General features: G+C 58.1%; 2 protein-coding genes across 2 annotated transcripts; one reads left to right on the top strand and one right to left on the bottom strand.

The window, feature by feature from the left end:
• Positions 1-354: 354 nt before the first annotated feature.
• Positions 355-6,540, top strand: CFAP73 (cilia and flagella associated protein 73; the record flags this gene model as incomplete). The annotated part of the gene is made up of 7 exons (XM_080821593.1): positions 355-410; positions 1,794-1,899; positions 2,653-2,757; positions 3,545-3,745; positions 4,235-4,456; positions 4,765-4,923; positions 6,459-6,540. 7 exons carry the CDS (start codon positions 355-357, stop codon positions 6,531-6,533), a joined length of 924 nt encoding a protein of 307 aa, XP_080677719.1. The 3' UTR covers positions 6,534-6,540.
• A 708-nt stretch (positions 6,541-7,248) lies between these two features.
• Positions 7,249-25,636, bottom strand: DDX54 (DEAD-box helicase 54). Its single transcript, XM_080821514.1, has 20 exons — positions 25,440-25,636; positions 22,922-23,051; positions 21,495-21,565; positions 20,745-20,933; positions 20,578-20,627; positions 19,493-19,534; positions 19,279-19,374; positions 18,450-18,571; positions 18,277-18,338; positions 18,069-18,200; positions 16,562-16,772; positions 14,004-14,138; positions 12,447-12,677; positions 12,281-12,354; positions 11,503-11,712; positions 10,655-10,797; positions 10,455-10,568; positions 9,727-9,831; positions 9,364-9,476; positions 7,249-7,861 (listed from the first exon to the last, which is right to left on the bottom strand). Exons 1-20 carry the CDS (start codon positions 25,611-25,613, stop codon positions 7,629-7,631), a joined length of 2,637 nt encoding a protein of 878 aa, XP_080677640.1. The 5' UTR covers positions 25,614-25,636; the 3' UTR covers positions 7,249-7,628.
• Between the last annotated feature and the right edge of the window lie 31 nt (positions 25,637-25,667).

Here is a 25,667-nt window from a genome sequence, read left to right as displayed (position 1 = left end):
GGAAGAGGCTTGACCAGACACGGCACATTGAGGGACCCACCTCCTTCTCACTGCACCCCAGTTTAGATTGGGAGTTAAAGACCTCTCTGGAATGGGCAGAGCACGCTCCCTTCCCAGCTGCCCCCGCACCTCCCCCCCTCCCTCCCAGGATGGATGCCCCTGGCCTCGAGCAGGCAACAGAATGTTGTGTGGTTGGTTGCCCCAGCAACCAGGGCCTGCTAGGTGGCTGCCTTCTTGGAGTACAGAGCTCACGGCCACGGCCACGCTGCCCTCAACCCGAAACCCCCAGGGCCTTCTGAGCTAGCGCAAGACTCCTGCCTCGTGGAAAGGAAGCCCGGGACAATTGCAGGGAGAATGGCCGTGCCCTGGGAGGAATATTTCCAACTGGCCTTGCAAGAGAAAGTACCCGAGTGAGTGCTTCAGAATGGAACTGCGGGGGAAGGGTGGAAGGGGGGCAGAAGCAGGTGGGATGACCCATGCCTTCCCCTTGCCTGTAGCATGCAGCTTCCTTGGGGGGTTCCTGGTGGCGTATTACTGTCCCCGCTTCACAGTGGAAGCAACTGAGGCTCAGAGGAAAGTGGTCTCCGGGCCAGTTAGGGCAGAGCTAGCCGCCCAGGCCTCTCCTCTGTTCCTGATCCCCACCCCTGGCTGACATCCAGCTGAGATTAAATAGTTTGGACGGGGTGGGGGCAGGGGGAGGAATTCTGTGAACTCTTGCTCTGCTCTCTCTGTGAACTCTGCATTTACAAGGAGCGGAGGAAGCTTGTGAGGTACCTGCTTTGCGTTCCATAGCGGCTGAGAGTCCCAAGCTCAGGGCCAGAGTCAGGACCGGTGCCGGGACTGCCCTGCTGAACAGAATGTTCAAGCATCCCTTCCGCTGTCTACACAGCCACCGTGCAGGGACGTGCGCGACCCCTCCCATCGCCCAACACACACACCCCAGCAAGACTCCAGATCCCAGCCACCTCCTGGAGCCCTCGCAGGGAGGTCTAGGGGAGGTCTCACAGCCTTCCGGCCACAGCTAGGCCACAGCAAGGAGCTGATCTCCCCTGCACCCCACTCAGCCTTCCACCAACCCCTCCTTCCAGTTCACCTGGAATTCCCCTTTCTCTCCTTTCTCAGCCCCTTCCCGTCCCCCGTCACTGCATCAACTCTGCTCTCAAACTGAGCGTGACCGCCCTCCTCTCCTCTCCCCTACGACCACCTGACCAGACCCACACTGTCTCTGTGTTATCCCAGAACCCCTTCACCATCTCCTACAGCTGCCCTGCCTCTCCTATGGTTCTCGGCCCCCACAGCAGCCTCGAGAGCCTTGTACAATCCAAAGTCCTTCTCTTGAGGCCTTGGCATTGGCCGTTCCCTGCAGGTATCCACGTGTTGTCTTCGTCTTGCCCCACAGGTCTCTGCCCAGGTGACTTCAGGGTCTCCTCGGAGAGACTTTTTCGCCTCCCCATTGAAAGACTTCTTTTTGCCTGCTTAATATTTCATCTGAGCACCTGCCATGTCCTGGCCTTATTTATTATCTATTAGCTTTATTTCCTGTGCCCCCACCCCAGCAGAATGCCAGCTTCTGGAAGGTGGGGATTTTGTCTGCTTTGCTCACACCTGCACCGCCCCCCACCAGTGCCTAGAAAGGTGTCCGGCAGAGTAGTTGCTCTGTACGATATGTTGAATGAATGAACATCTCCACAACTAGTACATGGCTCATGGGGGCATTTCAAGCACTAGAGGGGAGTTTGGGGGCCCTGACTCTTGCCTCCTCCATCCCCACCTCCCCCTTGGAGCCCCTCCAGGAAGATCCCAGAGCACAATGTGGACCACCCCCCGCCGGTGCTGCGCCTCCTGGAGAAGAGGCAAGAGCTGATGGATGTGGACCGGGACCTGCAGGCCCAGAAGGAGGTGAGCCTCCACTGCAGTCCCTGAGACTTTTTTGGACCCTGGGCAAAAAAAAAAAAAGAAAAGAAAAAGGTTGTGAGCAGGGGTTGGGAAATAATACAGCCAACTTACTAGCTACAGGGTCTGAGACGGATCCTTCCACCACTCTGAGCTTGGGTTTCCTATCAATGATCAAGTGAGATCAGCTGATGCACATAAGTGCTCACTGAGCACCTACTGTGTGCACGATACGGCACTGGGATCTAGAAGTCTCACCACGGTCCCCTTCCGTGGGATTCACAGTCTAAAGGAGACACATGTCCAGGTGGGGACGCACTGACAAGGTTGTGGGAACCCAGAGGAAGACCCTATCTCCACCAAGGGTGGTCAGGGAGGGCTTCCTGAAGGAAGTAATGTCTAGGGATGGGCAAATGGCAAGTCAGCTAATCCCGCAGAAGGGGGGTTTGGATGAGGAGGGAGAAGCCGGCAGAGGGAAGGGCGCATACAAAGATTGGAAGACAAGGACAAAACACAGGAGGACAAGTGTCTAGAAGACAGTGTCAGAAGAATGGGGTAAAATGAGACCAGAAGGAAGGACAAGGACAGTGGCATGCAGGGGCGTTCAGGCTTCATCATGCATGGTAGGAGCATTAGGTGGATTTGAGCAGGGGTGTAGGGACTAGATCAGGGACTACAGATGACAGAAGTAGGAACCCAAAGGTGCTGTATAACTTGAACCCCCCCCCCCACAGAAACCCACCCCTCACCTCTCCCCAGGTGTTCCAGGCTATGACGGCAGCCCAGAAACAGCGCCGGGAACAGTTGGAACAGAAGGAGCGGGAGCTGAAGGCATCTTTTGTCCACTTTGACAAGTTCTTGCAGGTGGGTGAATATGGCTGGGGGAGGGGAGGCAGTTCATCGGGTCACAAAGTCACCATCCTGTCGGGGCCGGACCTGCATATGAATTTTTAAAGTGGGCTTACTGGGGGCCCCTGAGCAGCTCAGTTGGTTAAGTGTCTGCTCATGACCTGAGCCCAGGGTCCTGGGATCCAGCCCCACCTTGAGCCCCCACATCTGGCTCTCTGCTCAGCAGGGAGTCTGCTTCTCTCTCTCTCCCCCTGCCCCTCTCCCAACTCATGCTCTCTTTGACTCGCTTACTCTCTCTTAAATTAATAAACAATTTTTAAAAAAGTGGGCTTATTGGGGCGCCTCGGTGGCTCAGTGAGTTAAAGCCTCTGCCTCTGGCTCAGGTCATGATCCCAGGGCCCTGGGATCAAGCCCCACATCAGGCTCTCTGCTTGGCGGGGAGTATGCTTCCCCCCTCCCCTCTCTCTGCCTGCCTCTCTGCCTACTTGTGATTTCTGTCAAATAAATAAATAAAATCTTAAAAAAAAAAGCATCTTTTAAAAATAAATAAATAAAAAGTGGGCTTACTAATACAAGAGGGAGTAGTAGGAAATACGCACGCACTGCCGGAGGCATTTGAGTTTTTTAAAAAACATAGGGGTAAGTGAGGGACCAAAATCAGAGATCCTGGCTGAGTCTGCCCACGGGCCATCTGTGTGCTACCTCCCGCGCGGCGTGCGGGTGTTGGGGCGGGTAGAAGCGGTGAGCCCCGCGGGCTCCCCAGTCCTGAGGGCAGTCGCCTCCCTTCTGTCCGCCTCCCCAGGACATGGAGGCCCGGCGCAGCCGTGCGCTGCAGAGGGCCGCAGAGGAGCGGCTGCAGGCGAAACGCCAGGAGGCCGAGGCACAACGGCTTCGGGTCCAGCTGGAGGAGCTGCAGCGGGAGCGCGCGCGGTTGCAGCGCCGGCTGGAGCGCCTGGAGCCCTGCGCGCGCCTGCTGGGCCAAGTGTTGGAGCAGCTGCCGGAGGTGAGCGCCCTGCGGGAGGTTTTGGAGCTCGGCGCCACCGCGCAGCGTCGCGTAGCCTCTGGGACGGCTTTCCGGGTGTGCACTACTGGAGTGCTGACTCTATGCCAGGAATCACCACTTATTGAGCACTGGCTGTATGCCTGGGGACAAAGTTTGTTCTTGAATTCTCCCCAACGCCCGGTGAAGTGAGTCCTGCTCTTGTCTACCGCATTTTATAAATGGGGAAACCGAGGCTCACAATGGTAACTTGCACTCAGGGACACACAGGCGAAGGGGGAGGGGGTGTATCCAGGCACTCAATACCAGTTGAACCGAACAATCACGGGAGTGAGGCTGGGCTAGGCTTAATGCTGGAGTGAGGAGGGGTGGGACGAGCCCTCATTTCTGGGGTAGACGCTGTGTGATGCCCTCCTTCAGCACATGGGCTAACCGAGGAGGAAGCGCCGGAGGGCCAGGTGGCGTGGGGACCCCAACTTGACCCCACCCCAGTTCCAGGACGTCCCCGAGCTGGTGGCGCGCTTCGACGGCCTGGCCGATATGCAGGCAGCGCTGAGGCTCACGGAGCGCCAGCAGCAGGCGGAGCTGGAGGAGGCCCGCGCGCGGCTGCAGAGGCTGCGGGACGCGGGGCAGGACGAGCTGCTGGGGCAGAGCCAACGGCGAGCGCAGCTGCTGGAGCGTCTGGAGGCTGCGAGGGAGCGAACGCTGCGCGGGGTACGGCCCTGCGGGGAGGAGGCGCGTACCCGGGACCCCAGGCGCCCATCGCCCGAGACGAGTGCCAGGGTTCCTAAGATCAGAGGGACCGATGCTTACCCCGGACGGGCAGCGGCGCTAACGGGCAGGTGCAAGCATCAGAAAGCGCTTTAGGGCACCCGGGGCCTGGCCCAGCAGATCCTGACGCCCGCCCGGTCCCTGCGTTCCTCTCCTGGAGGCGCCCATGCGCCCCTGGAGGGAAGCGGACAGGCCCTGCCCTCCTCAGCAGACTCCAACCCTGATCTGGAAGGGGGCGGGGTGTTCTTCAGGAATCCAAGTGGATTCAGATCCAGAACACAGCTGCCGAGAAGACTCTTGTCCTGGGCCGCAGCAGAATGGCAGCGCTGAACCTGTTCCAGCTGGTGTGCCAGCACAAGGCGCAGCCCCCCGCCCTGGCCATCGAGGACACTGAGGGGCAGCTGGAGCAGGTGCGCTCCCTCTTCTGTCCCCTCCCACCCCCATACCCTCAGGAACCTCACCCACGCTGGACTAAGCAGGACCCTCTGTGAGCCGAGCTGCCGGTACTCCACAGGTGGGCTCGGTCGCCTCCTGGGACCCCTGCCTAGGAGGCCTGGGTTGGGTTTTGGCTCCGAAGGGCATCTGCTCTGTGGCCACAAGGAAGTCATGCTCCTCTCTGGGTCTCAGTGCTCTCACCTGTGCGCAGGGCTGGGGGTGTGTACTGACCACGCACAGGTTCATGACAAGAGTCTGTACTTTGTCCCAGGGTCAAACAGCACAAACAAGTGACAACATTGATGAGAAACCAGGTGGAGATTCACCTTTAATTAACCCCTGACCCTCTTGCTCCCTGCACGGACGGGCATCAGCTTCCCTAGGGAGGGAGAGGATGAGGCTGGGTCCTTGTCCTTCTTTCTGCAGAAGCACTTCACAAATGTCACCGTGCACCAGGTCATTCAGGTTTGCAAGGCTGCAGAACGTGTGACATGGTTTACAACGGCAAGGGGGTGGGGTGGTTCTGCCTTCAGATGCCTCCGTGGCTTCTAATGGGGCTCCAAAGCATGGTCCCTTTCAATGGAAGAAATATGAAAGGCACAGCTGCCCCTGCCGCTCCTGTCCTGCACCCCACACCCCGGATCCCAACCAGACACGGAGAACTCGGCCCTGGGAGCCTACCTTTGTGCCACGGGCCGAGTGGGACAGGTCTGTGGACACCACTGTTCTCTCAAGCGTGGCCTGGCTCCCTGAGCTACACGAGACGACTCCAGGAGGGACAGAGGCTCAGGAGGACGGAGCGGGCAAAAGCCTGTCCCTTTTCAACTGACCCTGATCCTACCAAGGAGAAAGGCTCAGCGTGGGGCGAGTGAGTGTGCCTTTAACCCCTGCAGGGCTCCCTGGGCCCGGGCCTCACGCCCCCTCCAGGCAACAGCGGAGTGCAAGTGTCAGCTGGGTTTCTTGTGCCTTGTGTTTTTCCACTGCCCCTCCGCTTGTGACAAGGGGTAACTTGATTCTGTTTTTGTTAGAAATGTTTTCCTTTTCAGGTGTGACAAAGGGGAAGGGAGAGCCCAAGGGTAAGCTGGCCTCCAGTTCCGGCTCTTGGCAGTGAACATTAAATTCATTATCAATAAATAAGTGACTTAAAAGGAAATATGGGAGTGTTGACCCATCGAGATGAGAGCAGGTCAAACACCAATGAATATGACTGATCCGATTCAAAGGGGGAAAAATGAATTAAGGAAGTGAAAATACTCGTTTAATTATAATGCAGGTGATAACCAGTAGGAAAACAGAGTGTCTGCTCACAGGCCATTCAGGAGGCTTGGACAGAGGCCCAAAGGACCCAGAACAGTCTAGGGCAGGTTGGCTGGCCCCTGGGAACCACTGCCATCACTTTTAATAGGGGTCTCCACCCCCAACCCGTGCTCTGCAGCATCCTGTGTTGGGGACATGGCGGAACTGGACACTCAGGGGCTGGGATGTGACTGGCTGTGTTGGGGACCCACAGGTGAAGCTGTTCATCCTGGACCTCTCCGCCATGCTGGCCAGTCTTCGTCAGGCCGAGCCCACACCTGCCTCATAGCTCTGACCCAGGTAAGCAGAGGGACAGGGTAGCCCCCCACCCTGAAAGGAGGTGCACATTTCCTGCGGGGTGTGTGCTAAGAGGTCCTCACCTGAGAGATGGGAGGGGGCTGTGTCCACTCAGACTGCTGTGGGGAGTACAGGACGGGCATACAGCAAGTACTAAATAAATGTGGGCCACGTGGGGGGCACCAATCTGTCATCCACCACATGGCCTGGGACCAGATCCTCCCTCCCAGGGCAATCAGGGCATTAAACAAGCTGATGTGTGTCAGGGGTTTGGAATGAAGCCTGATGCAAATTCTAGTAAATTCTAGATGAGTGTTTGGTAAGTAAAGTAAAATAGGACCAGCAAGGGGGCCACACAGCAAGCGCCCGCAAGTGGGGCGCCTGTCACAAGGCCTCCTCTGCTGTGGATCGGTGGCCTGAGAATCCAACTGCTGGAGGCTGTCCTTGACCTTCCCAGGACCCCACACTGGGGCTGGAGAGCACAGGGCTCAGAGGGTGGAGGCCAGGACAGGTTCTGACCTGTGGGTGTGGTGGGGGCCATGTTGAGCCCCTGCACAGCCAGAAGAGGAGCCGCTAAGCCCTGTGCCCCACACCCCACCTCCCACCCTGAGCCACTACTCTCTTGACTGGGCGGCCACACTAGCTGGGGCTTTCATAGCTGGGTCCGCCCCTTCCGGCTCCTTGGGTAATCTGCACTCCCAGTCCGCTCGAGATGCTTAATAAAGGTTTATTACATTAAAAATACATCACCGGGCCTTAGGCACTCAGGGCTTGGCCCCATGTGGCCACCACCTCTGGGCTCGTGAACCACCCAGAACACACGGACGCAGCAGCAGCTGAGCGGCCAACTTGGGTTTTGGCCACCCCGACCTGGCTGGCAATCCCCCGTGCATCCTTGAAGACCTGGCATGAATGGCTCTACCTCGGGCAGAGGTGGCCGCGGCCCCGGGTGGCCGGACAGCACCCCTCCCCTGCAGGGAGCTCCGCCAGCGGCCGGCCCAGGGCCAGGCACACGGTGGCACTCGGGAACATCTGCTGACGTCCACCCCTGCGGCACGCGAGGAGCCACGGGGCAGGGTCACCTGCCTTACATCCTCTTCCTCATCTTGCCCTTCTTGGTGTGGGTGCCCCGGCCGAAGGCGCCCCTCTGCAGCTCCTGGGCTCGGCGCCGGTTGCGGGCGGACAGCTGCTTCAGGCCCCCTCGCTGCAGGAAGCGCAACTTCTCCGCCCGGCGCCGCTGCTTCAGGATCTGCTGCTTGGTCTTGAGTTCTGAGCGCACACGGCCTGCAGGGGCGCCCGGGCTGCGGGGCTGGGACGCACCTGCCAGGAATTCAGGGAGCTCAGCCTTCCGGTCCATTCCCAGGGCCTCCTCTTCCCGGAAGCCTCCAGAACAGCCCCCCCCCCCCCGTTCTGGGTTCACTGCTGTGGCCCCAGGGTCTGGCTGGCTCATCGCAGATGCTCAATAATGTGTCCACAGTCTGCTGCCGCGGTCAACAGCATGGACCCTCGAGCCCACACCACCGGGGTCCACATCCCAGCCGTGACCTCTCAGACCCTGAGCAAGTCACTTAAGTTCTCTGAGCCTCCATTCCCCGCTGTGAATTATGGGACTCATGGGTCCCAACGAGGAGTCGGTTGAGGAGGAGGTGTGTACGGTGCTGGGAACGAGAGCCAGCCCACAGTAAGGGCCTCCCAAGTGCACTCTCATGATTACAGACCACTCGATGGAGATTTACTGAGCATGAGCCCTATGCTGGGCACCAGGGACCCAGCACTGACTGAGACAGACTCCAATCCCTATTTCCACAGACCGCATGCTCTCGGCCGTTAGCTTAACTTCCTTGGGCAGGAGAGAGGACAGGGAGGGGAAAGGCTGGGCCCAAGGTCACACAGCGGCAGCAGCAGACGTCATGGCCCCACCTCAGCCTGCTCTCCCAGGGATCCAGAAGGGCAACTCCCCCCACTCCCGCCTCCCTGGCTCCCCACTAAACCCTAGGCTCCCCTCCTCTACCATGTTCCCCCTCCCTGCCTGGCTCCTCCCCACCCGTAAGAGTGGCCTTTTCAGGGCTTCCACACAGATGATCATTATGGCGGCCCCAGATGTCTCCACGGGGGCCAGGGTGCCTGACAGGGACCCATCACCCCCAAGGAGGACAAAGCACAGAGGGAGAACGGCTGTTCCTTCCTGAAGCCCACAGGCAGACCCAGAGCAGTGGCTAACACCGGGAGCTGAGCCGTGAGGGGTGAGGGGTGAGAGGCCCAGGGGAGGCAGGGGCACGTCCACAGAGGCATAGAGAGATGGAGACAGACAGAGACACCAAGAGGGAAAAGAGAGGACAGAGAGACAGGGAAGGAGAGACCAAAGACAGAGATACATGTGTAAAGAGAGGGAGAGATATGATGACGGAGAGAGATGAAGACAGAAAGGGGAGAGAAAGACCAAGACAGAGGAAGAAAGGAAACAAAAATGACGAGGGAGACAGATGGAGACAGAAAGTCTGAGAGATGGGAAGAGAAGGAAACAAAGACAGAATGAGGAGAAAGCGGCCGAGAGGAGCAGGGACAGGGACGCACAATCAGAGAGAGGAAGAGAGGAACGGGGACCCAGCGAGGGAGCGCCTAGGGAGTGACTGGGAGGAAGCTTCTGAGAAAACTGGAGACAGAGACAGACGGAGGAAGAAATGTGAGAGACCTAACCAGAGAGGAGAGACGCTGAGGGGAGCGGACAGAGCCCGTTCACATCCCGCTGCAGCCTGACAGAGGGAACCAAGGCCGGGATGATCCAGTGGACACTTGCCAACCTGCTCTGAGGACCAGCCTACCTTGGCCTCTTCCGCGCTTCCCACCTCTTCGCTCTGGACCTCGCTGCTGGGACGTTCCTTCATCTTCTGAGTCCCGATCGTCGATTTTCTGTTTCTGTTTCCACTTCTGGTAGCTGGGGAGCTGAGTTAAGGAGGCTGCGTGCGGGACCATGATGCCCTAGATAGCCCTGGGCGGGGAGTAGGTCCAGCACCCCCTCAGGCAGATACAGGGACCACCTCTGGGGGCGGGGCAACAGGAGCTGCTCAGCCCCGCCCCCGCATCCAGAGTACCCAGTGAGAGAGGCTGCCCTGTCCCCTCCCCTCAACCCGTGCCCGCCTCTAGGGGCTGTTCGCCCCGCCCTCCGGCCCCGCCCCTCCGGATACAGGTCCCGTTTATAGGAGCTGCTGATATAGCGGCCGCTCTCCGTCTTGATCTTTTTCTTGTCCTCCTGTCCTGACTGTCCCACAAAGCGCTTCTTCTTCCGGTCCCTGCAGGAGATGGAGTTGGGAGGGTTGATGTGGAAGGAGGTGGCCTGGGGCAGCCCACTTTCCTTCGGCGCCTGTTTCTTCCCCACCCTCACAAGGGAGGCAGCTGGCCCATGTCCAGCATACAGCAAGTGCTCAATTAAGGCCCATTCCCTGCCCCTCCTCGCCTCCTCCTAGCAGCCCAGGTGTGGGGGTCACTGGGAATTGGGGGCCCTGGATCAGGGTTAGGGGCCCAGTGAGGGTACCAATCCTACTCTGCCACCTCCTGGTGTGGTGACCCTGGGTCGAGTCACGCCATTTCTTTCAAACCAGAGTCCAAATGGGAGAGATGGGTCATGAGCTCAGTCGAGAAAGACGAGCCAGCAGGAAGGACAGATGGATCCAGATCCCTGTTGTGTACGATCAAATCATGGGGACAGGCTGTGGTGGTGGTGGGGGGGTGATGGGGTCAGTGTCCTTGCTGTGGGCGATCACATGGGACGACACAGAAGGGCTCACAGTCCACGCTGCACATAATTGAATGTGCAGGGGTGATATTTCCTGCTCTAGGGGAGCAAATGGGAGTCAGGACAGACAGGGCCCACCTGCCTCCTGTGTGGGACCACAGGGAGCGTGTGCTCACTCACCACTTCAGCTGCTGCCGGCCTCTGGTCAGGTTCTGGGCTTCGTCCCCCATCAGGTCCAGGACAGCGCCAGCCACCTGCTGCTCGAATGCGCCCCCGTCTCCACCAATGCTCAGGCTGCAGGCAAAGGATGGGGACATGCCACAGGGTCAGTGGGGGGCCCATCCAGCCCCATCTGCCTGACCCCAGGACCAGCCACTCACCCCCGCTCACTATCGAAGTCCTTGGGCCGGTAGGGGATGTAGAACTCCTGGTCCCGATGCCGGGCCTCCTCCCTCCGCCTCTTGGCTCCCTGCTCAGGTACCGGCTGTGGCCGCTTCTGGCCCACGACCTCTGTGAAGACATCCTGGCAGATGGACACCCAGTGTCACACCTGCAGCCCCCCAGGGAAGCCACTGGCCTCGTTGCCCACCAGTCCGGCTAGAGTTAAGGGCCAGCGGCTTCCAGGACTTTAAAACTTTGATACTTCTGGGTGCCTGGGTGGCTCCGTCATTAAGCATCTGCCTTAGGCTTGGGTCGTGATCCCGGGTTCCTGGGATCTGAGCCCCCCATCCGGCTCCCTGCTCAGTGGGAAGCCTGCTTCTCCCTTTCCCTCTCCCACTCCCCCTGGTTGTGTTCCCTCTCTTGCTATGTCTCTCTGTCAAATAAATAAATAAAATCTTTAAAAGAAAACAAATAAATAAAAATAAAAGTTTGGTACTTCTATCTGTGCCCTCTGTTTCCTCGTCCGCACTGTGGGACGACCTCGGTACCAGAAGAGCCGGCCGGGTGCAAGAGGAGGAAGCCGGGGCCAACTGGGGCAGGACCCCTTTCCAGCTCCAGGCTGGTCCCTCAGGCTGTGTGACCAAGGCAAGGCCCTGCCCCTCTCTGGGCCTGGCCTTGCTCTGTACACTATGGACTAGTCCAGGAAGTTTCAACCTGTACTTTTTGGCTACTGAGCCCTCGGTGCAAATCAAATATGAGAGGAACATCCTGGTAGACCTTAGAGACTGGGCCTGGGGGTAGAGGCTGGGCCGGGGGCAGGGGGCGGTCACAGGTGGGGGGGCAGTACCTCCACACTCTCTCCTGTTGCCTCTTCCTCCTCCTCCTCCGGCTTCTCTTCCTGGGGTGCCGGGCAGCTAGGGGCTGGGCCAGCTGTGTCCTCCTGCCGCCCCTGCCGCCCCTGCTGGAAGCTGGCAATGGCCTTGCGGTCCTTTTGCCGCTTGGCACGCATCACCTGGCTGCTCGGGTCCCGGCTAGAGGCGTTGATCTCAAAGATGGTCTGCAGAGGGAACACACCGGTCCTTCCCCAACTGGCCTCTTTCCCAGCCCTGCCCTCAGCAGCCTGGTGGGCTCTCTGCGGCATTCCTCCCCAGGTCCTTCCAACTCTGTGAGGTTGGTACTCTGGTTACCTGCATTTCCCCGTTAGAAAGGAGGCCCAGAGAGGGCAAGTCACCAACCCGAGGTCACGCAGCTGGGACAAGTGAGAGTGGCATTTTGATCCTGGTTTACCTGGCACCCCGGTGGGGTGCCCAGTGCGAGTCAAGAGGGCATGAAAGGTGACTAAAAGCCAGCTCGAGGCCACTGACAGGCCCAACACATGTCATTACCCCTCTGGAAGTGGCAGCAAATGGCTACCACACAGGGTACCCGCTGCAGACTAGCAGGGACAGTTCCAGAACAAGGGGCACGTCTAGAGATGCTGAGGGGGCAGAGCCGCAAGCTCAGAGGAGAGAGGCTCAGACCCCCAGTGGGGGTCCTGCTTGGGGTCAGGAGCTCGGCCACAGTCCTGGCTCCACAGTAGCCTCCGGGACCCTGGCCCCTGCGGGCCCTCCCACCCCCTTACTCACGGCCCGTGAGCGGTAGTTCTTGATGCTGTCCACCAGCTTCAGCCGCTGCAGCTCCCTCTCCTCGAAGCGCGAGCCTGGTGGGGACGGGCAGGAGGCGTGAGGCTGGGGAGGCTCTGTGGGGCCCACCCGCAGCGCACTGTTCCAAACCCCCCACGCAGGGACTCACTGAATAGGGGGTGCAGGCCCAGCCCCGCGAGGTCCAGCTCCTTCGCCCTCTTGATGGACTCGGGTGAGGCCGCGGGCCGGGAGCGCACGTACTGCTGCTGGGCGTTGTCGGCCACCCGGCCCAGGCCCCACAGCTCCAGCGACGCCTCCAGGGTGCCCTGCAGGCCGCTCTCCTCATCGTCCACCACGCTCTGCGGCACCCGGCCCAGCACGCCGTCCACACTGCCCGCGCCTGCCAGCCACACACGGAGCCCGTTGGAGGCCTTGTGGCCTGGCCCCCCGCCTGCAGCCGTCCCTCCCTGCCCTGACCCCGAATCACAACATCGTCCCCAGGGACGGAGCCGAGGCTCTGGCCAGCCACCTGACAGAGCTCAACCACGTGCCCACAGTGACAGCCTGAGGGCCGCTGCCTGTTTTCGGGAAGAACCCCTCTAGCCGTGTTCTGTCTTTGTCGGACTCTGAGGAGCTGCTGTAGGTCGTACGACCTGCAGAACCCAAGCCATTCACCCGCTCGTTCTCCCACGAGACCGCTGGACAACCCCACGCTACAGAAGAGGACACGAGGCTCAGCAGAGGTTTAGTCCTGCCCAGTAGCGTGCCGCAGGGTGCTGTCCGGACTCGGCCCCCGCACTGGCTCAAGAGCCGGGCCACCCACCCTGGCTAGCTCTGGGGCAGGTGCAGGATGGCCGCCCCCAACAGATGACGACCCCGTGCCCGGCTTCTGCTGGGACACTGTTGTGGGGGCTCCTTCCCTCTCTCTGCCCCTCGCACCCCCACTGCTTGGTGTCGACCCAGGAGGTCTGCCAAGGGCTCCAGAATCTGCATTTGGACAAAGGGCTGAGCTGCAGGTGCTCCTGGCGCTCTGGAACCCGGACGCGGCACATGGGGTGCTCAGGGAAGGTGCAGGGTGCCCCATGCACGGGCTCCATTTATACCCGGCTTGCTGAATCTGGGCTCCCACCTCCCTGCAGAGTAACAAGCAACGTGGGACTAGTGGCTTGGCCTCACCTATAAAGCAACCCTCCTGTGTTCTCAGATAGACACAGGAGACAAGGTGCACCAAGGGCCTGACACACAGTAGGACCGCAGGAGGAGGCTACCATGATCGCCGTCGCCCGCCCCATGCAGTCCCACCCCAGAGAGTATGGGAAAGTTCTGGGAACTTCAGTCTCCCTCTGCCTGCCTGAGCTGTCCCGGAAACACAGTCAAGGGCAGGGTCTCAACCAGATGCCCACAGGGGCCAGGCAGACGAGGAGCAAGGGAGGTGGGCGTGTAGCGAGCCTGGGGGCCCTTCTATCCGGGGTGCACAGCCCAAATGGCCCGTACAACAACCTCAGGGAAAGGTAGACTCGGCAGTCAGACCCAGCTGCTTTCCAAGAGACATCAGAAATCTGGATTTTTATTTGAAATTCTGAGTTTAAAATATAGGGCTCTCGCCCTGGGGTCCAATCCAGGCCCGCCTCCTCCCAGAGCCAGGACAGCCTCTTCCCGCCTGCACCGTGGGCTCTGCAGCGGACCCCCAGGGACCTCCTGCCCCAATTCCCTGGCCTCCGCTCACCTGAGGACCCCTCGTGGGGGCGGGCAGGGGTAAGGGCGCGGCCGAGGAACAGGTGCAGGTCCAGCAGGTAGGGGACCTCGTCTGGGGCCACCAAGGAGTAGGCCGTGCCGCTTCGGCCAGCCCGGGCCACGCGGCCTGTGGGGGAAAAAAGGTCACGCTGAAGCAAAGACAAAGGGCCCTACAGCCCAGCATGAGTCCCGCTGGCCCAACTCCAAGGGCACGGGCCAGGCCAAGGCCACACCTCACTGAGCTGCTGTCCTCGACTGTGAGAAGGGGCAGCAATGGTCACCAGGGTTCCCTGCACATGCGTGTGAGCCCACACAGTGCTCTGGGAAGTCGGCAGAAATAAAGATGGGGCCACCCATGCTCATTATCAATATCAAAAGTCTTCGGCATCCCTGTTTTGGGATATTTTCCCCAAGGAAATAACCAAGGATATAACCAAGGATCCAAAGATGCGCATTCAAGAATGTTTACGGCAGCTCTGCCCGCAACAAGCCCAAGTTGGAAACCACTTCAAGACTTGACAGAGGGGTGCCTGGGTGGCTCAGGTGTTAAGCATCTGCCTTTGGCTCGGGTTGTGATCCCGGGGTCCTGGGATCGAGCCCCACATTGGGTTTCCTGCTCGCGGAAAGCCTGCTTCTCCTTCTCCTACTCCCCCTGCTTGTGTTCCCTCTCTCGCTGTGTCTCTATCAAATAAATAAATACAATCTTAAAAAAAAAAAAAAGACTTGACAGAGGCCGGGCTAAATGGCTTAGCTGATGATCACATGGTGCGAATTACACAGGTGAGGAAACAGGCCGGCAAACTGTGGCCAGTGACCAGAGCTGGCCCCCAACCTGTCTGTGTCAATAAAGTTTATAGGCACTCAGCCATGCTCCTTCATTTACATATTTTCTAAGACTGCTTTCAAGCTACAATGGCAGAGATCAGGGGGATTATATGCCTTTGAAGCTTAAAGCATTTACTGTTTGGCCCTTTACAAACAGATCTGCCAGCCCGTCAAAGAGTGATGTTTCATGGTGAACAGAAAACACGCATGACATACACTGACACAAGAAAAAAAATGACAGGAAAGAATGTCCGGCGTGATTCTAATTCTGTGTTAAGTGAATCCAAGTGTAATGTTGCCTTTGGCTTGTTTCTGCATCTCGCAAAAACAAAATGTCACCACGTTTGCAAGATTCATTTGGGGTGGTCTGACTTAACACTGCGGGTCACAGACCACATGAGAAACTCCCTTTGTGGGGGTTCTGTGCCCCTCAAGGAACCTGCAAGCCAGCTCTTCCCAGAGCCATGGACACAGCGAGGAGCAACCAACAGGGAGCCAAGGCCTCCAGACCTGCAGTCCGGGGCCCAGATGGAGGCCTCCCACATGCCCCGACTGAAGGTGGGAGCAATTCCCCCGGGGCCCAGCATGGGGAGCCCGAATTTACTTATTCAACGATGTTCAATCATACGGAAGCTGCCCGCCAGATTCTTTTCTCACGGACAGTGCATTTAACTTATTTGTGTTTACAAATGAAGCACACACAGTTCTGAGTTAAAAGAAAGCAAAGAGAATAGAATGGTGGTTCCCTGGGGCTGGGGAAGGGAGGACAGAGTATTAGTGTTAATGAGAACAGAGTTTCAGTTTGGAAAGACGAGAAGGTTCTGGAGGCGGTTAACGGTTGCACAACCGTATGAATGTACTTAATGTCTCTGAACGTACACCTGAGAATGATTAAAATGGTAACTGTGTGTTACGTATACTTTACCACGATGTTTCAAAAGGCAGCAGTGACAAGAGACGCACTAGAATGACAGCCGTGCCAGCTGTCAAGGAGGCAAGGAGGGACAATGGTGAAGACGGGGGGTTCCAACCCCAGCTGCCCCACTTTGCTATCTGTATGACCCCTGGCCAGTTATGAACCTCTCTGGCCTCAGTTTCTTCATCTGTAAAATGGGGCTGATGCTGCTGGCACCTGCTATCTAGGATGGTTGTGAAGATGGAAAGAGCCAGTAAAATGCTCACACCCTGGCCCGACAGGTGCGCTGGGCGGGCACCAATCTCTGTCACATCACCAGGGACAGGCATGTGGCTTACTGCCTTCTATGTGCTTTGCTTCATTTCCCACTTTTCCTCCTATGTGGTGGCCTTACTTTTATCCCCGAAAAATTATAGAGTACTTGGTCTGTGAGGGCAGAGAGGAAGGTGGGCCCCACGTGCTGACTCGAGAAAGTCAGGAGCTCCCTGCCATCTGCCCGGGTGAACAGGAGGCAGAGTTCAGCCTTGCAAAGGTTTAAAGGAGAGGAACTAAAATGACAGGGTTTCCGGGAGAGGACTGTGAGGAGGAGGGGGGCTGAGCGGCATGCCATCGGGCCCCAGGACAGGACAGGGAGAAAGAGCCCAGAATGGGGCCTCCAGAGCTGCTCCGAGCTGTGGGAATGCCTGGGCCACATCCCCGAGCCGCGAACTTAGGGGGCCCTTCCCCAGGCCTCCATGTCTCTGCCCGGAGCGCCAGGCCCTGCACGCTCAGCTCCCACCCTGGGCCAGGCCCAGCCCCGGGCTCCTCACCCACGCGGTGCAGGAAGAGCTTGCCCTTGGCAGGGAAGCTGTAGTTGATGACGTTGTCCAGCAGCGGGATGTCCAGGCCGCGGGCCGCCAGGTCCGTCACAATGAGGGTGGAGCACTTGCCGTGGGTGAACTTGGCCAGGTTGATCTTGCGGGCCGTCGGGTCCAGGGCGCTGTAGATGTGGGCGCAGCTCAGCCCCTGCGTCGTCAGCAGCTGCTCAGAGTGAAGACAAGAGGGAGGGAAACGGGTGAGAGGGCTTGCAGGAGGTGGGCGAGGGAGCTAAGCCCCGGCGGGGGTACGACGATGGGATGGGAAGACCGTGGGTTCCGGGGGACAGGAACCTCTGGTCGGAATCCCAGCTCTGAGGGACAGCTGCAGACACGGGCAGAGGTCTCCCGGAGGGAAGTGCCAGCCCAGGACACCAACCTCATCCCGCCTCCACCACTAACAAGCTGTATGACCTTGAGCAAGTTCCCTAACTTCTCCGTGCCTTCGCTTTCCTCATCTGTAGAATGGGGGAGACCAACAGTTCCTTCTTTGTGGCTTTGTGACAGAGATTAAATGAGTTAACACCCATACAGGGGCCGAGCACAGGACCTGGGACATAAGTACCGTGACAGTGTCAACTGCTCATTAAAAACTACTATTTTGGTTTTATTCATTAGTGATACCAGCAGCTGCACAAAGAAAGCACCGTTAAATGCACAACCACCATGTGAAACCCAGTGAACCGTGTCCTCAGATAACAGACCCAGGGGTGGCCGCCCCGGGGGAGTGGCAACGACTGGCAAGGGGCCCAGGCATCCTCTGGGGCACCCGGACTGCCCCATGCCAAGGGTCCCAGGTGCACAGATATGGAAAAACTCCACCATGCTGCTCCCAGAAGCTCAGGACACTTTACCCAGCTTCCAGTTTGCAGGGGACGCTTCCGTTTCAGAACGTCAACTACACAGGACACTGAAAATCTACAGAAAAAGGCAGGACTGGGGCGGGGAAGAGTCTTCAAAGTAACTTGGATGTAGGAGAGTGTCAGAGGAATCAAGACGAGGCATGAGTCGATCACTGAGTACTTGGGAGTTCGTGATGCTATTTGCTGAGGTTTATATGTGTTTGGAATTCTTTTTTTTTTTAAGGATTTTATTATTTATTTGAGAGGGAGAGAGTGCATACAAGAGAGAGTCAGACAGAGAGCAAGGGGACAGTCAGAGGGAGAGGGAGAAGCAGGCTCCTCGCTGAGCAGGGAGCCCACTGTGAGGCTCGAACCCAGGACCCTGGCATCATGACCTGAGCCAAAGGCAGATGCATAGCTGACTGAGCCACCCAGGCGCCCATGGAATTCTTTATGATAAAAAGTTAAAGAATAAAAGAGGACCAGCCCTGGCCAGGCCTGTGTCCTGCTCTGGTGCTGCCCTCTGGTGGCCTCACATGGAACTGCAGCTCCAAGCTGGCCACGGAGGAGGTGGTGGTCCCCAGGAGGGTGGCCCAGTGTTAGCTTCCCCAACCCCTTACCTCGCTGAGGTACTCGGCGTGGTGCTTCGTGGCCACAAACACCACCGTCTGGTCCTGGGGCCGCACCACGGTGCGCAGCAGGTGGAGCAGCACGGCAGCCTTGGTGTCCTCACGCACAAGGAAGAAGGAGGTCTGCGGGGAGAGGGGCCGAGGTGGGCTCACAGGGTCTGGGCTGCAGGCTCTGGAAGGGGCCTGGGTGGAGCCTCACCTTAAGCTGCTCGTTGAGTTTGGTGTCCACATCGAGCCGGATGAGCACGGGCTCCGTGAGGCCTGCGGGTGGCACAGGGAAGGTGTTAGGGGTGGGGGGGTGGGTAGTGACGGGAGGACGAGCCCCCAGGCCCCTGAGCAGTGGAGGCCCCAGCCCCACCCCGGCTCACTCACCCGCCCGGGCGAACTCCACCAGCAGTTTGGGCAGCGTGGCAGAGAACAGAACGGTCTGGTGGCCCCCGGGGAGGCGGCCGATGATTTCCTGCAGCTGCTCGGCAAAGCCCATCTCAAAGAGCCTGGGGGACAGAGGGCAGGGGTTGGGAGAGGGGCTCCCATTCCAGCGAGTTCCAAACCCGTCGCCCTTGCCCCCGGCGCTCTCTCTGCCACGAGCACTGGTGTGTGCCCCATATGACTCTTTACCTCACTTTCTAGCTCACGTTCTCTCTGCGTGACCACCTGTGACCACCTCATCCCTGGCAGTGACGACCTAAAAACCTTGTCTGTTCTCAGTTATGTGGCTCCAGAGTCACGCCGAGGCCAATGCTAGTGGCCCTCCCTCTGTGCCAGGCGCGGTTTGAACGCTTTCCAAGCTCGGACTCTCCTGGCACCTGCCAGTGTGGGCTGGTGGATCCCCTGTCCGGAGCCCACTGAGAGGCACCGACCCTCAGATCTGCCCAAGTTCAGAGCTGGGTTATGATCCCACTGTCTGGCTCTAGCCTGCTCCCAGTTCTGTGCTACTTTTTATTTCTGTGAAATCATGTGTTTGTTGTTTTACTGTTTGTTTCCTCCCGTAGGCCTAAAAGGAAATACAACATACAAACACAAAATAAAAATTTTGGGTGCAGGCAGCCGTCAGCCCCTGTGGTTCCTCGGGTCTGTGGCCCACGTTGGGGAGAAACACTGCTTTGAGCGCGGCCACGCCGGTCTCTTCTGGCCAAGCCCTTCCCCCGGGCCTCAGGGCCAACCCTGGCGCACATGTGTGGGGCAGTGCATGTGGCCTTACCTGTCTGCCTCATCGAACACCACATACTCTACGCTCTGCAGCTTCAAGTTCATCTCCACAGCCACGTGTACCAAGCGCCCTGGGGTAGCAATGATTCTGGAAGGGGGTGTGCAGGCCAGGTCAGCCGGGGCTCCCAGCAGACCCCTCCTCACACTCCCCAGAAGCTGGCTGTCAGGGAAGAGACCCCAGACCACCGTCCTCAACCCAAACTCACATGTCAGGATTTTCGTGCAGGGCGGCAAACTGGTCTTCCATCCTGGGGTAGGGGGGTGGGGAGAGGAGGTGTCAGTTTGACACAACGGCTGCTTTAAATCCCTCTCCCTCTCCAGGTGGCCATGGGAGGCCCACACCCGGCCCCAGGCTCTGAGGTAGGACAAGGCTATCACGGAGGTCCTGGGCAAAGGCGCCGACAAGACATGAGTTCAAACACACAGGACTGATACCATGAAGTTTCCCGAGGAGATGGGCTCTGCCCAGGTACTCCCTGCACCCCCTCTCTGGACCACCACAATCCTGCTTCTGCCTCCAGCGCCACGTACCAGCTGGCCCCGGAACCACCAGCTCCCCAAGATTCCAGGCGGCCTGGACCCCTGTCCTTGTTCACCCCCGGGTTCGCGGCCCTAACTCTGGCCCTTCTCTGGAACACTCGGGACACCCGAAGGAGCCAGAATTTTGAGTCTGGCCTCATCTAGGGAGGTATCTCGGATCATCGCGAGCTCCCCAGATAACTAAATACAATGCAGGCAAAGGAACACTTAAAAACCAAACATTCTTCTCAGAATCCAAAGTGACTGGTCACAGTGACATTCCCAGAGAAGAACAAGGAAGGGGCCGCCCTGTGAGGGAAACGCTGTGAGGCAGGGCAGGAGGCTAGTTCCGGGGCTCCGGGCCCATGACGTGCTGTCTGCTCATCTGGAGGACAGGTATGGCGTCTGCCACCCGCAAACACAGGACCAGCACATCAGGAAACCCTACGGTTCTCAAATCTGAGCGACTGCAAACACTCCCTGATTTCTGTGCAACAGCTCACTGTTAGGCGTATGTGTGAAAGTTGGTACAACTGAGCTGCCCGAGGGCAGACCCTGTGCACTGGCAGCTCCCCTGGGAACACCAAACCCCCGCCAGGAGTTGCGTGGGAAATTCTTGTGCTATTTTACTGCACGTTTCCCCTTCCTTTTGGGGTACGCAGAGAAGCTGCCATTGTTCCTAAGCCGCCCAGGCTCAGGGGATCGGGCACCCTGGAGACCCGGGCTACGCTTGCCGGCTGGGGCCCACCGCACGGGGCAAGGGGGCTCTTACTTGTCCCCGCCCAGGATCAGGGCGGTCCTGAGGCCTGTGAACTTGCCGAGCTATGGGGGGGGGAGGGGGAGAGAGAGAGAGAGAGAGAGAGAGAGAGAGATGAGACGGCCTGCGCCGGCCTCCCCAACCAGCCCCAGCTCAGCCCAGCGGCCTGGGCCCTAGCACACCTCTTTGGTGAACTTCATGGTCTGCAGGGCCAGCTCCCGGGTAGGCGAGAGAACGAGGGCGCGGGCCCCAGTCTGGGCGCTGTGGGTCTTGAGCCGCTCGAACATGGGGATGAGGAAACAGGCCGTCTTGCCACTGCCAGTCCGGGCCATGGCGACCACGTCCTTGCCATCCAGGATCACGGGGATGGTCTGGAGGGAAGCAGGTAGGGGGGTGGGGGCAGGGTCAGCTCCAGACCCCTGCACCAGATGATCCAGAGCACTGAGCCCCCAGGGAGTGGGCAAACTCGGGTCTGCTGCCCAGCCCTGAGCCCATTCCTGCCAAGCCTTCTGTGTATACTTCCAGGGACGAGCAGCTCACTACTCCCAACTCTTTCTACTGCTGGAATACACCCTTCTTTAGGTAAAGCCAGACTCTACCTCCCTGTCTTATCCTCTTCAGGACCCCAGAGAATCACTGTCCACCTCTTGGCTAAATGTCTGAGAGCAATGCTCATGACCCAGGAGTGATAATGGGGCACCTGCAAGCTGCCTCGCCATGGGCTCAGCAGCAGGCAACCTTGTGGAGACGCAAAGGGCAAAGATGCCAACTTTCTCTGCCTGGGAAATGGACTGGCTGTGTGGGGCTTCGGGCAGAGTCAGAAGGGACATAGACGTGACAGCCAGATAGGGGGTGGGTGTCGAGAGCCTGGACAGGAGGGCCAAGTCGGTCATCCCCTCCTCCCAAACCCCATCAACCGTCCCGTCTCGTACCTTCCTCTGGATGGGTGTTGGCACTTTGTAGCCCTTCTTCATGATGCCCTTGAACACCGGGTAGCTCAAGCCTGGGAGAGAGACAGGGATGGTCAGGGGGAGGGCAGCCCCTGCAGCGCACGACAGAAAGCCAACCAGGGCAGATGACCATGTCATCAACATCAACAGCAAGAAGAAAAGAAAGGCGACAGAACAAAACTCAGGACACACACCTACCCCCTGGGGGGGTGGTGCTCCTCAGTCGGATTCTGACTTGAACACACACTCAGCACCGTGAGACCACTGGGGTCTCGGCCATGCTGAGGATCTGTGCCTGCTGCAGGCATGGTAAGGTCACGTGGGAAGTATTCAGGGATACCAAGAGGGCATGTCTGCCATTCTCGTCAGGTTCCTCCAGCATGCTGGGGACAAGCGGGGAGGTGTGGAGGAAACAGGACAGACGATACTGGCGATGGACATGGGGAGACTCACTGTTTTCTATTTTTTTAATACGTTTGAAATTTTTTTTATAGCTAAGAGAGAAGAGTGGGAAGTGGCCAGGGCCTGTGATGGGCGTGGGTGTGGGTGCTGACCAATGAGGCACGTGGCCCCCCCTGGGGGAGGAGGTGGCCTTTTGAGACTGTCCCTGACTCAGCTTTGTGACAATGGGAGGGCAACGGGAGGCCTAGGGACGGGAAGCACTGTGACTGTAGCTGGTTTTTGGTCAACACTTCATCTTTATCATCCAGGAAGGCAAAAAGTAGCCACGTGTGGACGTTTCTATTTGCTTTTTCTCTAATCGTGGATAAAAGTTTAGCAGTTTTAATACATTAATTAGCCAACCAAATTCCTTTTGTGAGTTGACTGTTCATTTTCTTCACCCAATTTTCTATCAGGGTAGCTTTTTCTTATTGATTTGTAAAAGCTCCTTGTATATTAGAGATGTTAATCCTGTATCCATCCCCAAGGATGCAAGTATGTCCCGGATAGAGCATGTAATTTAACCTCGTTTGCAGCGGTTTTTTTGGCGAACATACATCTAACCGAAAAAAAGTCACATCAGACAATGTTCAGATCATACTTAGAAAGGGCTTCTTTTTAAAATCATAAAAACATTCACCTTGATATTTAAATCTTTGCACCATTTGTAAAGAGGAAGAAAGAGGGTTCGGCGTTATTTGCCGCTAGCCAGGTGCCCCGATACCACGTGCTGCTCCCCCTTTCCTCCCTTTCCCGTTCTGCAGTCAAACCCTGAACGGCCTCACCTGTTCTGGGGCCAGCGCTGCTCTGAGTCTGCGTTATCTGCTCTCTCACTGGGCCCGACCTCAGTCTACCCAACGCCTACCGCAGTGCTGCGCCGACATCAGTATCAGAGACCAGAGCACAGAGGGCAGCAGTGAGCCCCTGCTGCAACTCCCCCAAAGTCCCCGGACGCCTGGCTCACCCACCCATGGACTGGAAGCCTCCGGACTTCTTCTTCTTCTTGTTCTGGGCGCGTACCATCTCCCGCGTGTCCGGCTCCACGTCTGAGGCACATTCCGAGGTGGGGAAGGTGGGCAGGGGTCTGCCAGGTCCCAGCTGGGAGGGAGGATCAAAGAGGCAGCATCACGCCAGGCACAAGCAGACCACTGGGGGCAGGGAGAGGGGCTGTCTGGCTGTGGACACCCCTCCACTCAAGCTGAAGAGGCCTCTGCTGGATCACGTGACCTCTCTGCTAAAGGGGCTCCCCGATGACCGGGCCAGGGCAGGGCAGGCGGCAGAGAGTGGGCTGTGCAAACTGACTGCCTAGGTTTCAATCCCAACTCTGTCTCTCTGTCACTTACCCGTTGCGAGACCTTAGGGGAGACACTAAATCTCCCCGAGTCTGTTTCTGTATCTGGGAAACGGGGATGACAGACAAGAGCATGGGTCTCATGGGGCGTGTTAAGACTACACGGACAAGTGGAAGGCCTAAAACAGCGCCCAGCATATAAAAGGTGGTATCATCCTCACCCTCATCCTGATCTGTCATCCAAAGCCCTCAAAATTTAAACTCTAGAGGGCCAAGCAAAGCACGTACCACGTATGGGACTACACTCCTCCACGCTGCTGTGTCTCCCTCTCCTGAGCCCCCTTCTGACCCATCAGCCCTCCCAGCTCTGCTCTCTCCTGTGCAGGCCTCCTTCCTGCCTAGACAGGACCCACCTATCCTAGCACAGCCATATCCAACCCCGACCCCTCCCCTGGGGAGCCTTCTCAGACCACAGAGCTGTTCCCCCTTCCTCTCAGAAATAACATTTATGGAGCACTAATTCATACTAAGGTTAAAACTTCCGTGGCATTCACTCTAAGCCCGGTGACACTCTGAGCATGCGTATAAATTAGCCCACTTTTAATCCTCACGGCAACCCTGTGAAGTGAGCACTATTAATCTGTCCATTTTACGGAGAAGGAAACTGAGGCACAGGGCAATGAAGTGACTGCCCATGCTCACACAGCCAGCAGGGATTTGAACCCTGACTTCAGAGTCTATGTTCTTTCCTCTGTGACCCTCTGCGGGCCCCTACAACTGTCTGGGTCAGAGTTACAGCGTGTCTAATATGGTCTGTGAGCTAAAAATGGATTTCATACATTTAAAAGATTGTGAAAATATCAAACAAAGAAGACAATGACCTTATATGGCCCCATAAAGCCTAAAATATTTACCACCTGGTCCTTAACAGGAAAGTTTGCCAACTTCTGTTCTAGACACCTGAAAACGAAGTGCCTGGAACCCACTGGTGCCCCAGCAATATTTACTGAATAAGTAGAACGAGTGAACACTGTAATTTAATCCTTTCATGAGTCTTTGAGGCACATATAATCCTCTGTCTTGTACGCACGTGGAAACTTCTGCTTTCTGCAGATGTCGCACAGAGAGGTTAGGCAACCTCTCCAAAGTCCCACAGCGAGTACAAGGTCGGGCCACATTTGAACACAGGGCTGCACCAGGACAAAGCTCTTTGTCTGGACCACATCGGTGGGCTCTTCTTTGGCACCAACTACCTTGCCCTCCTGTGCTTTAGCAATTTCTCCACATTTCTAGAGCACTTACTGTATGCCCAGCACTGGTTCCACTGGGGGGGGAAACGTAGTAAGATCCAGTCTGGTCCCTGACCTAGAGGAACGTAGATCCCTCTCTTCATCTAAACACCCACTCTTTCATCTACTTACCCGAACCCCACTCTGTGCCACGCACGGGATGGGCACAGGGCTGTGGGAAATAATGTCCCCTTGGTGCTCACACCCGCCTTTTGCATATAGTTGGCACTCAGTAGTGGAAAAAGCACGGCCCCCCGGAACCAGGGGTTTGAATGCCGGCTCTTCCGCTCACAAGCTGTGTAGACTTGGTCAAGTTCCTTAACCTCTCTAGGCCTTAGGGTCCTCCTCTGGGAAACGGGGATGGCAGCACTTAGCTCCCGGAGCTGGTATGAGGATTAAATGATAAGGCTTGGAAAGTTCTTAGTGTGGAGCCTGGCACATACCAAGCGGTCAGCAAACGCGAATTTAATTTACTATTAGTTACCCAGGGGCTTAGGGGCGTCACTGAATCAGGCCACCGGGCCCGGCCTCCGCTCAATTCAACCTGGCAAGAATCCCCCAAACTCTTGAAGTCAGTGCCGCGGCACCCGCACTTTTCATTGGACCAAAGGGCGCTAGGACCCGCCCCATGGGCAGGAGGTAGCCAATGAGCGGCCGCGACCAAAAGCCGGCCAGGAAGGCCCGAAGGCCCGAGCCCCTGAACGCAGAGACTCTAAAGTCGGGAGCCGGGGCGTGACCCGCAAGGAGACACGTGCTCAGGCTGGCGGTCCTGTCCCCGACCCCCGGCAGCCGACCTCTCCCCACCCTCAGCCGTGCTCACTCCCCAGCTGGGGAAACTGAGGCCGCGGGGCGATGCGCGGAGCCGGGGCCCGGACTCCAAAGTGTACCCTGGCTCCGCGCTCCTACCTTCTGGGTCCGGGCATCATCTTCCGCCTGGATCTCAAACTCGCCGTCCTCCGAGTCGCTGCTGCGGGCCTGGGAGGCCGCGCCTCGGCGCTTCCGCAGCCCCTTCTTTTTCCTCCACTGGGCCATGGCAGTGCGGGACCGAGGTCCGGCCGCCGGGAGCCTGCCGGCCGCCATGCGGGCCCTGGTGCAGGGAACAGGGGAGGGGGCGGGGCCTGCGGGGACGTACCA

The sequence above is a fragment of the Martes martes genome, assembly GCF_963455335.1.
Source record: "Martes martes genome assembly, chromosome: 13".
Lineage (NCBI taxonomy): Eukaryota > Metazoa > Chordata > Mammalia > Carnivora > Mustelidae > Martes > Martes martes.
Note: the sequence above shows the minus strand (reverse complement) of the source record. Positions and strands in the feature narration are given on the sequence as shown.